Raw genomic sequence first — 13,964 nt, forward strand, 5'->3', positions numbered from 1 at the left:
ATGTTGGTTTCTAGGTTTCCTTCCTTGTTCTTTTACTTTTATTGTGATACCTGCCCAGTAAAGTGGAGACCAGCTAAAGGGATAGTGAATGATCACACCAAGGAGACATGCCACATCAGAGTACAGGCCAACATGGCTTTACTTGTCACTCGCCAAAGTCTGGGCTGTCAAGAGCAAGGATGGCGACTTGAGCCCAAGGGCTCTCACTTCCCCACACCCACCTAGGTTGGTTTCTGAGACAAAAGTGCTTCTTACACGACTAAAATTAAAGTTATTTGTGGTCGGTTTCACCTTCCTCCTGCTGCCATCCCTCCTCTGCCTGCAAGTTTATGTGTCTCAAGAAAAAGTAATTTGCTTTTGCAGAAGACTGCCAGTAACCTTTTTCTCTTTTTGGTACCCAGCTCTTGCACACACCTGAAATCTTCTCAGAGGTCCTATGACATTATAACCTGAGCATACAGGTGTTGCTTCATTGATTGGCATATGAGGAAATGTGAGTGTATCTGTGTTAATGTGCATCTAGCAGACCAGACCGTGGTCTGTGGCCTCAGTGGAGGAATATACATTCATCCAAATTCCTTCTGGATCAGAGCAGCCTGTGCCCAAGTAGCAGATAGATTCCGTCCTTTGTGTCAGCATCAGTCAATCACTCGAGGGCTATTTGAAGAAGGATTCTGAGGCTGCACATGGCATAGCACCAGAAAGTGCTGTGGTCAGTTGACGACATGCAGTTGTCTGCCATGCTCACGGTAGCAAGGTGTGGCAATCCTTGGAGTCTTTCTTTGGCAACTCTTTTCCTAGAGTTGGTTAATGCTCTTGGCACAAATGAGAAGATCCACAGGACTAAGGACATTTTAAGTAAATCAGGTTTTACTTGCATAGTAGAAACAGAGCCCCTCAGTTTGCAGAAGAATTGGAGAATAGGGGGCTTCACAGCTATAATCCAAACACTTTGACCACAGGCAAAGGATCCTATTGGTCAAAGTACTTGTCCATCAGTTTTTCTATGCGTAGCAACACACAGAGAACGATGGTCATGAGTTCATGGTGTATGATTCACTGATCAGTAACTCCAGGACCTCACTTCCGGAACAGCATTATTCGGTGTTTCCTAAAGCCCCACAGATCTTGAGCAAGTATATTAGTGCATTCTGTGTTCATGATGGACCTACAGCTTTGGCCATGAAAGCCATACCACAGAACTGTCCGTAATAAAGGTTGTTTTTATTTTAACTCAAATGCTCAGAAGTTTGCCTTGTGGCAAGGAGACTGAAGTCACATTGAGTACAACTCATTTAGCATCTTCTGACTCTTCCGTAGGGAAATGGTTAGTCTGACCGCCCCAAGTGGGAAGAAGAAGACTACAAGCTCTTACACAAATATTTTCATTGTGATTAACTTTTAATGACTTGAGCCTGCATTTACTGATTTATTTTGGTTTTTTCATGTCTGTCAATGAAGGGAAGAGAGTAAGCAAGATCTGTGCAGAAACATTCCTTACTCAAATTGCAAATGCATCAAGTGGTAACAAAGCTGTCCCTTTTATAAAAGAGAATTGTTTTCTCCAAACTGATTTTGATTGAGTTTTGGTTTTTTGCATTTAATCATTTAACAAATATTTATTGAGCTCCTACCGTGTGCCAGGCACTGTTCTGAAAACTGGGGATGCAATAATGAAACAAAAACCAAAAAATAATCCCTGACTTCAAGGAGCTTACAATTTCTTTCCTTCCATTGTTTCATAGAATTGTATACTATAATCTATTAGTCATTTATTACAGTGGTAACACTTTTTTTAGTGGATTTTGAAAGGTTGTCTTTTTCTTAGTTTGGTTATATATAGGGTCCTACTTTCAGCAGACCTGATGTAGGATTTGGTTTGGTTTTGTTGGAGTTGGAAGAGTAGTTTGTAATAAGAGTTCTCATTGGTTTTAGATTCTTTTCTCTATCACAAGGAATAAGCTTCTAGAGAAAAATCAGAACATTTCATGTCAGTTTTTTAAATTGCCTCTTTCTACCTTGCATGCCTATTCTCCTAAGGCAGGCATTCTGCATTGCATGTTGATCACATGCCTATAAGAAACAGCTGTTATACTATTTCAAAGATATAGATATAAATTCTTTGCTCTCCATAAATCAGAATTTCTGAATCTTGACGTTATTAACATTTGGGTCCAGGTAATTCTTAGTTGTTGGAGGCTGTCCTGTTCATTATAGGATGTTTAGCAGCCTCCTTAGCCTCTACCCACTAGGTACAAGTAGTACCCCTTACCCCTGAGTTGTGACAATCAAAAATGTCTCCAGACATTGCCTAATATGTCCCTTGGTGGGGGGGACCACATTCACCCCAGCAGAGAACCACCGGTGTAAATGATGTGATCCTGAGATTCACATCTCACATCCTCTAATTACAGTAGATCAGTGAAATCCCTGAAAAAAGCACCTGGAACAAAAAGTGTCTTCTGTCTGGCCTTTGTAGAAGCTTGGAACAACTTTCCACCATGAAAGAGTTAACATAAAGTGCACAAGATATTTATCAGTCTTATGAAGCAACACCAACAACAAATGATGAAATTCCTTCAGTAAATCATGCCTTGGAGATATTTTGCATTTCCTGTTGAAAACTTGTTAAAATTGTATTCATTTACCGTAAGTTCGAGAGTATGTTGGACACAGTATACTGTAAGTTAATCTCGAATGATTTATGCACAAATGTGTTCCAGATTTAGTGATCTCAGCTGAAGCAGTAGGTGGCTCATTTCCAAACATTTCCATTCTCAGCAACTGACATTCAATTCAATAAGTATTTATTAAAACATGTAATGTGAGAGGGCTTTAGAACAGTCTAACGTTGCTTCCAAGACCCCGTCCAGCAGAAAAGCATTGCTCAGAACTGTGCCCCCCAAAGGTCTCCATATCTGACGTGGCACTCCCCACTTTGGTTTGCAAGATGCTGTAGAAAAACTAGCTCTCTGATTCTCCTTCACCACCTCGTCCCTTTCCATTCTGTACCAGCTGTGCCCTCCCCAGTGAATACATGTAATTACACATGATGTCATGTGTTTCTTATTTGGTTCTTTGGTCCCAAATGGGCCACTTTTCAGAGTTTTGGCAGGACAGCCGTTGCATGTTCTACCTACCCCCTGTCAGCTTGACAGAGTATTGCAGTCCAAAGTGGGGTCCTTTAACAGACTTAACTTGTATTTCTGAATCATCATCACTTCTCACACAAACCAGTACATTCAAAAATGCAGGACAAGCTGCTGATAAGAGGCACTGAAGAAGGGTTGGTCTTGATGCAGAGAGAAAGAAAGAATGAAAGAGAAAAATAGTGAGCTAAACAACCTTCACTCTTTCATTTGCTTTCTGTAGAGCACCTACCATGTGCCAGGCACTGGCAATATAGCCATGGCAGAAATGGACAAGGCCCTGCTTTCCTGGAACGCACAGTCCATTGGGCAATGAGACAAGTGGATAGGCCACATTTCAATATGGTACAATAGGCTCCGTCATGAGGGAAGTCAAGCTGCCGTGGGAGCACTTAGGAAGAGCACTACCCCAGCCTAGGGGAGGGCCAGAGAAGCAGAGTAGGCTTTGTAGAGGAAGTGGTGTCTTAACTGGGACATGAAGGATATGTTGTATATCAAAGAGGAGGGGGAAAGAGTGTTCAAGGCCATGTTCGAAGGCCTGAAGGAGAGCAGAAAAAATGGAACCTTTGAGGCACTGAGAAGTTCGGCATGTTTGGCCGAACAGTGGAGTGTGAGAAGTCAACAAGGAGAAGCAAATAAGGATACTTGTCAGGATTCTGACTTGAGCAAGTGGGTCATTGGTGGCGCCATTTACTGAGATGAGGAGCAGGAGAAGTAGGTTCAGAGAAGTGCAGGGTGACAACGACGCGAGTTTTTAAACCACCACTTACTCTGGAACATGGGAATGATTTTTTTAAATGTTTTTGAAAGATGTCAAAAGCTAATGGAAATTTGAAAAGTTAATTAGCAGCTTTAAATGGTTTTGTTATCGTAGGCTATCCTGACATCCTACAAATATGCTCAGACCTCTTAGTTTCTGCCAATTTTATTTTTCATCCAGCAAGCATTTCTTAATTTTGATGCTTATCATCAACTTATTGCTTAAAATTTACCAAATGTGTGCCTGAAGGATGGTACCCATGAGTGAAGAAGTACGGTGGTTGTTCTGGGGCTCTATTCTGGCTTTTCCAGCTCTCCTCCACCCTCTTTAGATTTTCTTTGCCTGGATGAAGATTTTTATTCCAATAGTGCATAGACTCGTTTTCTGGAGAATACATGATTTTTTGAGATGACTAAAGAAAAGTGTAAGAAGTATTATTGGGCTGTCTTTCAGCACGTGTGTGACGTTATGGAATTTTAAGGGGTGCAGACCGCATTTGAGGAAAACTACCACGTAGTGAACCTCGTTCTCTGTGTTGATCCCATCGCCCAGAGCACGTGGGGATCAAATGTGATTGTCAAGTTAAGGGCACAGAGATTGCTTCTAAGCATCACCCCTAGCCACTGCTTTTCCTCGTGCCCGTCATAGGCCTGAAATGTCCAAGGGTGAACCTTTAATAGTCAAGCAACCCAGCAACTAAGAAGCATCCAAGTTCATGTGCCTCCTTTTTGTTTTCGGCAGGAATTTAGATAATGGGCTGTGTGCAATGTAAGGATAAAGAAGCAACAAAACTGACAGAGGAGAGGGACGGCAGCCTGAACCAGAGCTCCGGGTACCGCTATGGCACAGACCCCACTCCTCAGCACTACCCCAGCTTCGGCGTGACCTCCATCCCAAACTACAACAACTTCCACGCAGCCGGGGGCCAAGGACTCACCGTCTTTGGGGGTGTGAACTCTTCGTCTCATACTGGGACCTTGCGGACAAGAGGAGGAACAGGTAAGAATTAAGCTGCTGGTAATTCTTTTGGCAGTGGAACAGTTGTGCTCCGGTCAGCTCCCTTTGACTAAGGATTTAACGTTTAAGTTTTTCATCAATCTCTACCTATCCTCCAGCAGATGGGGGGCTGTAAAAAAGCCAGAACTTGATGTACAAATCAGAGTGCTGGCTACAGTGGCATGGGGTAACCCCAAGTGGCCGCTCTGTGAGAATTCTATGTGGGTCATGAGATGCAACTTCTACCGAGGTGGTTTAGGCTGATGGTTCTCAACTTTGGCTGGCTGACTCTGAATAACTAGGGAAGCTTTTTCAAAATATAGAGAGAGGCCTAAGACTCTCTGTACATTTTGAGTTCTGTATATTTTGAGTTCTCCAGATATTAATTCACTCTTTCCTCCCATCCCCTGGTTAAGAGCCACTTCACAGGAGTAGAACCCTCTCCCTCATCTGCCTTATCTTCAGCCTGCCTGTCACTTCCCAGCCAGTGGGGTCATTTGGCAGCCTTGTTTTTTGGCCATTTGTCTCCATTGATTCTCTTTCTGATCTTCCATCATCTTCCATGTGACTAAGTTTATCAGCCCCCAAATTATTTTCATGTATCTTTCGTATTTTAAAATCAAATCTTATGTATCCTTAAGGGATCGTTCTCTCTCTCTTTTTTTAAGTTTCCTTCTCTTTCCCACCACAAGGCTGTGTTTTACTGCCATGTGCATTTGCTGACTTAGCTAATATTTTGTAAAATATCTGGCATGCATTCTCAGACATATGTTTTCTGCAATATTTGTAAGTTATCTCATGCATCCTTAGTCTTCCAAATCTTCTTCCAATATGTGAATCATGGTAACTAGATATATGACATTATCTGTTCCAAAATTTTTTTATTACAAACATTTAAAGAAATATACATCAGCCATGATGTTCGCAGCTCATCTGGGAGCATATGTCTTGTATAGGGACCCATTGTGCCTTTTCACTGAGGGAGTTGGCACTACTGAGGTGTTGACGGATTTTCTTCCCTCTGCATGCAGCAGCCAGTGTAGTTATATCAAGGGACCTGCCCCAGAGCTTTACATTATGTCCTTGTGTTATGGTGGATCTGGCTTTCCCTTTAAAGCAGGTCTTGCATGGGCGAATGAATGCTCGGTACACTTACTTATTCTTTCTGCCTTTCTGGAAGACACCTGGAATGAAGGGAGGAAGGAAAGAGGCAGTCAGGCAGTCTAGGGAAGTCTGTCTCTTGAGGATGCAGGAGGGAAAAAAAAGAGCCAAAAAGGCACCCAGCACACACTCCTTGTGCCTGCTGAGTGCTGTGGCAGCCAGACTCTGAATTGTGCTGACACAGACATTAACCTTGTTCATTCATTCTTGAATGCTGGATATGAATCCCTGTGTCTGCAGGTATCATTCATAAAGTCACTAGAGTGGGCTCCTTGCCTTGAACATGTGGGTCTGTACTGTAGTCAGGGACAATCTTAGTATGAGGCCATGTGGTCCCTTAGGTTAAAACCCAGTACCTCCAAATGTTGGCAGATTTTTCTGCCTTGTATTATTTGGCTTTATTACATAGGTATGTCTTATTCCGCACCACTGCTTTTAGTGCTTTAAGGCCAGGATCAGTGTCTGTGTGTCCCTGTGACCTCCTTTGACTCTCCCCTCCATCCCTAGACGCTAAAAACACCCAGTGAGAACTTGCCAGCTGATGCAAGGAGGCAGTAGGAGAACGGAAGTGTCCATCCTCATGTGCCTTGTCTTCCACACAATGGAGGTTGGGTTTGTTTTTAAATTATGTAACGAAGGGAATCTGTTAATAGAGTGTTAAATGAAAATCAGCATGACCTTACAGGCTCCCACTTTTTTTTTAAGCCAGTCCTTTTCTAACTTTTCAAAGAAATCTAAAGAAAGGAGGACAGTTGCCAAATGATCCCTGCTTTGCATGGTCAGACCTTCTGAATGCCAGCTCTCCTACAGGAGGCCCCACTTGGGGTGGGTGGAAAGACAAGCTCATCTCCCTCTCTGATTCTTGAAGAGTCCCATGGGCACATCCGTTCCCCTGGAACTACCGACACAGCAAAGTAGCAGCTTGGTAAAGAGTAGCATCCATGTTGTGCATTCTTTAGGCCACATTAGGCACTTTGAAGTGTGTGGAGATCAAAAAGAAAAGCCAGAGAGCAGAGAAATGGAACGTATTAGTTATCAATTGCTGTATAAGAAATTACCACAAAACCTAGCAGCTTGAAAACAATACGCATTTGTTATCTCACAGTTTCTGTGGGCCAGGAATCCAGGAATGATTAGCTGGGTTCCCTATGACAGAACCTCTCACAGGTTGCAATCAAGACGTGTTGGCTAAGCTCTAGTCATCTCACAGCTCAACTGAGATGGATCTGCTGCCAAGCTCATGTGGCAGGACTCAGTTCCTCATTGGCTGTTGGCCAGACCACCCTCAGTTCTTTGTCAGGTGGGCCTCTCCAACATGGCAGCTGGCTTCATCAAAGTGTCCAAGCCAAAGTGGCAATAGAGAAAGTCTGCTAGGAAGACAGAAGTCACAATCTTTTGAAGCCTAGTCACTTGGGGATATCCCATCACCTTTGCATGTTCTGTTGGCTAGAAGCAAGTCATTAGGTTTGTCCCACACTCAAGGGAAGGGGATGGCACAAAAGCGTGAATAACAGGAAGTGGGAATCTTTGAGGGCTATCTTAGAATTCAGCCTGCTATATGGAGGAAGTCCTAGGCCAAATGGGACGGCTGGATATTCTTTGCTGTTGATAGCAAACTTCTGCAAAGCAGGAAGGGCCTCTGTGGGGAGTCAGCCAGGTGAGAAGACATCCGGCGGTTGTGAGGAAGAGTGAGTACTACAAGTCAGTGCAAGGATAGGTGACTTCTAGGTAGAAGGAGAGCGATAGAGAGGGAGTCCCCAACACAATTGCAGACGCCAAGGGCAAGACAGCCTCTAATTGGGGTGAACATTTACAGAGAGGGGCCTCTCTGAATGTCCCCAGGCTGCAGAAGGAGTTTCCTATTACATTCTACTGACCAGGAGAAAGAGTGATTCATTTGACCCAGAACTAACGTGGGCTCTTGAGCGAAGGAGAACGTGTGTTGGATAAAGGCTGTCTGTGATACTGCAGAGCTCTGCAAATCTGAACTATGACACCACTGCTGCCCTTTAGTTGTGGACATGATATTAATATCTGTCTCTTCCCGAAGACTCATTCGATAGTGTACAGAGAAAAGTCCTTCAACTCCAGGTTTTAGTCGGATCAAATAATTCTCCCCCTACAAAGACTAAGGCCTAAATTCAGCCCTGCAACTCTGGTTTTCACACATTAATTACAACACTGCATCATGTTATCAGTGCTGATTAGATGTAGATTTTGAGAATGAGGTTTTAGTGAAGATTTAATTTCTTGGAATTAATTTCCCCTTGTCTACTAATCTCTCCCCTTTTGATTTTGTTTTGTCAGGAGTGACCCTGTTTGTGGCCCTTTATGATTATGAAGCACGGACAGAAGATGACCTGAGTTTTCACAAGGGAGAAAAATTTCAAATATTAAACAGCTCGTAAGTTTGGAGAGGGAGGGAGAACGTGCATGACTTTCAGATTGGGAAAGAATTCTCGTGTTACCAGTCTGTGCCTTTTCAGATATCTGAAATGCTAAAACAACACTTGCTAAATTCGTTAATTCATAGCCATTTAACCTGAAAAAAAGAAGAGTCGATGAGCAGTGTGGTATTTTATGGCACTGTATGTCCAAGGAGCTTTTTGAAGGATACCGTCGTTGTATGGTAAAGATTATAAAAGCGCCAGCCTCGCCCTCTGCAGAGCTACAGTTTCAGAGGACTGGCACGAGGCTCGGCTATCCGCCTCACCCTCTCTCTGCTTTGAGATTTTCTTCGCATTTCACACGCTGCACTAGCTAAGCCCTCGCTTCGGGCTGGCAACAAGTTCCTTCTGTTTTCAAAACTGCTAAACATTCCGGTTGGTGAAGCCCATGGAGGCGTTTTCCCATAATGACAATTTGCAAGTGACTGAAATCTTTGTGAGATGAAAGGAGAAGTGATTTCGCCCACTCTTGAGCGACTATAATGCGTGCATTTTAAACGTGGTCAGTAGGAACAACAGTTAGACAGACAACGGGGAAACTTCAAGGGTGAGAATCACTCACTTTTCAAATCCTACATTTGCTACCTCCGTGAAGAAGAGTAAATATGGGCCATATTTCCCTATTGTTTTGGAATATTACCTCTATTAGGTTAAGGCAATGTGCATGGACAAGGGCCCACGAGAAAAATCCAGGCTTGCAAGAAAATGATGTCCCAGAGGCCTTCTCCCCTGCACCTCTAGTTTTCCTTGTGAGTGCTCCCCAGTGCTTGGGAAAGAAAGCCACTTAGGGGCTGAGGGCCCACCAGGAAGTTCATCTGTGCCTCCAGTTCTGGTTGCTCTGTCTTCTGTTCCCTGAGCAAACTGGATTTTGATGGCCGAAGGACCTGAAGCCTGGCCCCTTGTCTTTCCCTAGAGCGTGAGTGAGGGCAGATGAGAGGTAGCCCTCCTCACACCATGCATCTCAGGAAAACGAGTGGTCATTGTAACAGGGAACCGTCCCTCAGGCCCTGAAAACTGCCTCCTTGGGAAGCCCACCCCTTCTCTGGGATCCCCCCAACTCTCAGGACCAAACACTGAGAATATGCCACGTTTCACAGCAAGAACGAAATTCCTCCCATATGAAGCCGGTAACTCTTCTGGACATCAGAAGACACTATCTACGTGTCCACAGGGTTGTAGTTTCTTTAATTATTATTATTGTCATCATTAACAGGGATGGGGTAGTTTTTTTTTTTAAAGACTTTTTATTTAAATACATGCAGAAAAGTGCGCGTATCAAAAGTATGCATGGTGGTGGTCACACAACAATGTGAATGTGCTTAATGCTGCTCAACTGGACACTTAAAAATGGTTAAAATGGTAAATTTTATGTTGTGCAATTTTACCACAATTTTTACAAAGTGTGCAGTTTGCTGGATTTTCACAAACTGAACATTCCTGCACAACCAGCACCCAGATCAAGAATATTACCTGCCCCCTCCCCCCCCCACCCCACACCAGAACCCTCCTCCTGTAGCCACAGGAATTTTTTTTAAGTAGTAAACAGCTGTCATTTATTGAAGGCTCCTTGTGTGCCAGCCATGTGCTGAGCTGTAAACGTTCTCATTTATTCTTCACAGCACCTGTGTGAGGTGTGTCTCACAGTCATCAGTGGACTGTGAGGAGCCAGAGGCTCAGGTTGGGGACTTGCCCAGGTGCACGGAGCTAGCAGGTGGCAGAGCCAAGGGAGACATGTGGGGACAGCATCCTGAGTGCAGTGTGAGGTTTTATCTGGGAAAGGCCCAGAGAGCCCCATCAGAGGGGACTGAACTGTTCAAGTTCCATGAAGATTTGGAGGGTTAGCTGGGAGGTCAGGGAGGAGGGAATGTAGCTTTGATCTCTCTGATTTATGATTCCTTATTGTTAGTTTGATTCTCAGATGAACGCTTCTGGTCAGTCTACTAACTTGGAATTCTGAAATACACCCCGCTTCCCCTTCCCATTTTGTGTACTATTTCCTCTCTGCCGAGGTTGGTTAGAACTTGTAACCAACTTCTAAAAGCTTAGGACTGAGGAGGAGTAGAAAGTACCACACACAGCTCTTCTTCTGGAGGTTTTCTCCACACCACAAGTGGATCTACACATCAGGTTGTAGGGCACTTGGAAAGCCAGTTCTTGCCCAAGTCAAATCCTTGCCTTCTTCCTTTGTTAATCTGGATAGGATCTACGGTGGCATCCAGTTGAAATTTTGGAGAAACATTCACGGAAGATCCAGTCTATCTCAGTCCATATTTCATGCTTTGCATGCCTGGCCTTTAGCGTTTACAGAGGGCTTTGAGCCTCTGACCCTGTTCTCTTAGGAGAAAATATTACAAAGGTTTTTTTCCCTTTAATGTTCTTCCTTCTCGCCAGTAGAATTCCTCATCCTACGTGCCATTTAAATACCCTTTTTCAAGGTTATGGGGAGAAAGTAAGGTTTGTGTAACAAATACGATATCCTGAAGTCAAGGGTAATAACAGGGAAGAGAAAATCGTGAAGGAAAAACAAAGCAAATAATACAGAAGCAGATGGCGTGTGGCTCCTTCCCCCTCCTCCAGCCTCTCCCAGCCCCTGGCTCTCAGGCACTGAAAGAGAGGGAGGGATGGGGCTCTGCTCTCCCTGGGGCTGCTGCCACACCTCCCAGTGTGTGCGTCCTCCCACTGCTTTCCCTGTCAAGAGGCAGAAACGGGAGGCCACAGGGCTGGCTTTTGTGTTTTAAAGTGCAGCATGAACCATGTGGTATGCGTGTGTGCGGTACCAGAGCCAGCGGCACTGCTGCCCAGCCTAGGGGTGGGGGCTTCTCCACTGACCTGATTTTTGTAAGTGCTCAGTGTCGTCTATTTGGACGTTATTAAACTTGAACCCATTTGGCAAAATATTTAAAGTCATCGATTTTATTCCCTATTTCCACGTTTCATGACTAGTGATTTAGTCATATCACCTAGAAACAGTGACTCTTTAAAATATTATGTTTTACACAGAGTGGAATACTGCTCATGGCCTAGGGTGGTGACTCCTTTAAAGTTCTTTTCATCGTGATAAGAGGAAATCTTGGATTTGAGCCCCATCCAAGCATTTGATAAAATTGTTATAGATATGCTCTTTGAAAGTAAGATGGGTGGTGACCAAATTTAGAAAGAATCCAGAATTTATAATAAAAACCCTCCACAGCTCCACAGATCAAGGCTGACTTCTGTGTGCAAATGCTACTTCCTGGCTCCATCAGGGCTCCTGGCGCCTGGGACCACAAGCCCTATGAGCAACTTTGGGGACTGGGAACAGGCTCTTTTAATAAGTCTTTAAATTAGAGGAACAAGGGGAGCTGTTCCTGACCAGAGCCGGGGCTTAAATCATCTGTTTGAATCGGAGCAAGATAACAGTTCAAGAAAATCTCACCAACTCTAAATTAATGAAATATCTGAACAGTGTAAAGAAATGCAGCTTTAATAATGCTAATTTACCTACAGTAACTCAAGTAAAGAAATAAAACATAACATAGTATAAAGATCCTGTTTTCCTAAATCAAGATGAATGATTTGTAAAGAGTGTATTATTTATTTGTAGGTGAATTGGGCTTCGAGTATATTAAAAAAATGATTTATTCATTTGCTCAAAAGATTTTTTTATAGATGTTTTGGGTTTGTACCAGCCTCTCTGGGCACAACGTGTGAGGTTTACTCCGTAACACATTGTGTCCTTGTCACCTAATATCTCCTTTGATGGAGAAAGTGACCCTAGGCGGCCTAGTAAGAGAGAAAAGGATTTTATCTTTCTATTGAGTAACTGAAAACCCTTGTGAGATTAATGGAGTCACTTAAGAGAAAATCATGAATTCCTGATACATGACTTTAGAATGAGCCTATAGTTGGATTCTAATCTGTGCTAAACTATTTAGGTGCCGAAACCAAAATGAGATAGTTAATGCTAGATTTGAAATGGAAATTACTTGATTAATATCAGATCCTCTGAACAAGACCGGGTTTGTCGCAACCTGCAAGAAAATGTATTGGCTTCCTGCCCCAGGTGACATTTCCATGTACCCCAAAATTGGTAGTAGACTTACTTTTTCTTAATTTAAATCACTTAGAACTAATTTGATAAAGGTTATCTTGCATTAAAAAATACACATCTGCTGCAAGCACTTAATTTTTTCCTCACCATTTTGGAGCATTTCCCAGGTGTGGAGTGGGTGGGAGTATGTGTGTGTGAGAGAGAGAGAGAGAGAGAGGGAGGAAGGAGGGAGAAAGGAAAAGGCGGAGAGATGATGATATTATTTTTTATGATGAAATGTCTCCATCTAGTGGAATTTCAGAGCAGTAAACGGTGTCCCCATATTACAGTGAAGATGGTCTCCACAGCCATTTCCTTCAACACATGCAACGTTTAAAGAAAAAAATAAACTTCCACATATGGTCTTAAAGGATACACTTAGAAATGCTTGTATTTCCTTTGGAGGAAATAGAAATGAAACCAATACAAACTGTTAAAATGTGAACATTTTTTTGTGTGTGTGAGGAAGGTCAGCCCGGAGCTAACATCCATGCCAATCCTCCTCTTCTTTTGCTGAGGAAGACTGGCCCTGGGCTGACATCTGTGCCCATCTTCCTCCACCTTATATGGGACGCCTCCACAGCATGGCTTAACAAGCGGTGCGTCGGTGTGCCCGGATCCGAACCCAGGCCGCCAGCAGGGGAGCGCACGCACTTAACCACTACGCGACGGGGCTGGCCCCTGTTAACGTCTTTAATTTCATGATTTGAACCTGAAAGGCAGAGGGATGCGATAGGGGAGGAGCACAGGACAGGTGCCACATGGACTGATGACAATCCAGCTCTTAAGTTGGGTGGTGGGCTCACAGGCATTCATATATACATATAGTCTTTGGTATGTATGAATTATTTCATAATAAAAATATAGACATGAACTAAATTTAAAGTTATTAATAAACGACTTTCTGGGTAGGAGAACAATTATCTCCCTCTTTTGATTGATTTATCTACTTAAATTTGTGTAATAGGGTGAAAAAGGAAAGACTGAAAAGCTAATTAAAACATAAGTCTTTAAAAACCCCTTTGCCAACACCCTGTTTTCTCGTGGGCTATTCTGTGTTGCTTGTGCCACCAAGCACTTCCCCATAACTGCTCCTATAGCACGGTGGGCTTGTCACCTTTTGTCTGTCACTTTGTTAAATCCTGTCTGGAGTCGTTGCTCATCGGTCACCTCGCTCGCAGTCCGTATTGAGAGAATGGGACTCTCTCGGGTAAGGGTTGCATTTAACATGGAGGCTGGTTATTCTCTACCTAATCAAATCAGTCTGCAGATCTTGACCAGGGCCAAAAGCCAGCACATTTTCTCTCCTGGCTGAGGGCTTTGATACAGAGCTCAGCTAAAAAGTGATTTCAAAAAAAAAGGGCCTGGGCTTTCTCTTGCTG

At 43.5% G+C, this 13,964-nt stretch overlaps 1 protein-coding gene across 8 annotated transcripts in view; it reads left to right on the plus strand.

Moving 5' to 3' along the window:
* The window catches only part of FYN (FYN proto-oncogene, Src family tyrosine kinase), a 212,093-nt gene that overhangs the window by 143,329 nt on the left and 54,800 nt on the right, over positions 1-13,964 (plus strand). For 6 of the 8 annotated variants that reach the window (XM_058566438.1, XM_058566435.1, XM_058566441.1 and 3 more), the window contains 2 exons: positions 4,651-4,908; positions 8,374-8,470. In XM_058566438.1, coding sequence (XP_058422421.1) covers positions 4,662-4,908; positions 8,374-8,470 — 344 coding nt within the window. In that variant the 5' untranslated portion in view covers positions 4,651-4,661. Of the gene's footprint in view, positions 1-401; positions 494-4,650; positions 4,909-8,373; positions 8,471-13,964 lie in introns of all 8 variants that reach the window. The other 2 variants (XM_058566437.1, XM_058566436.1) reach the window with 1 other exon arrangement.

The sequence above is a fragment of the Diceros bicornis genome, chromosome 23, assembly GCF_020826845.1.
Source record: "Diceros bicornis minor isolate mBicDic1 chromosome 23, mDicBic1.mat.cur, whole genome shotgun sequence".
Classification (NCBI taxonomy): Eukaryota; Metazoa; Chordata; class Mammalia; order Perissodactyla; family Rhinocerotidae; genus Diceros; species Diceros bicornis.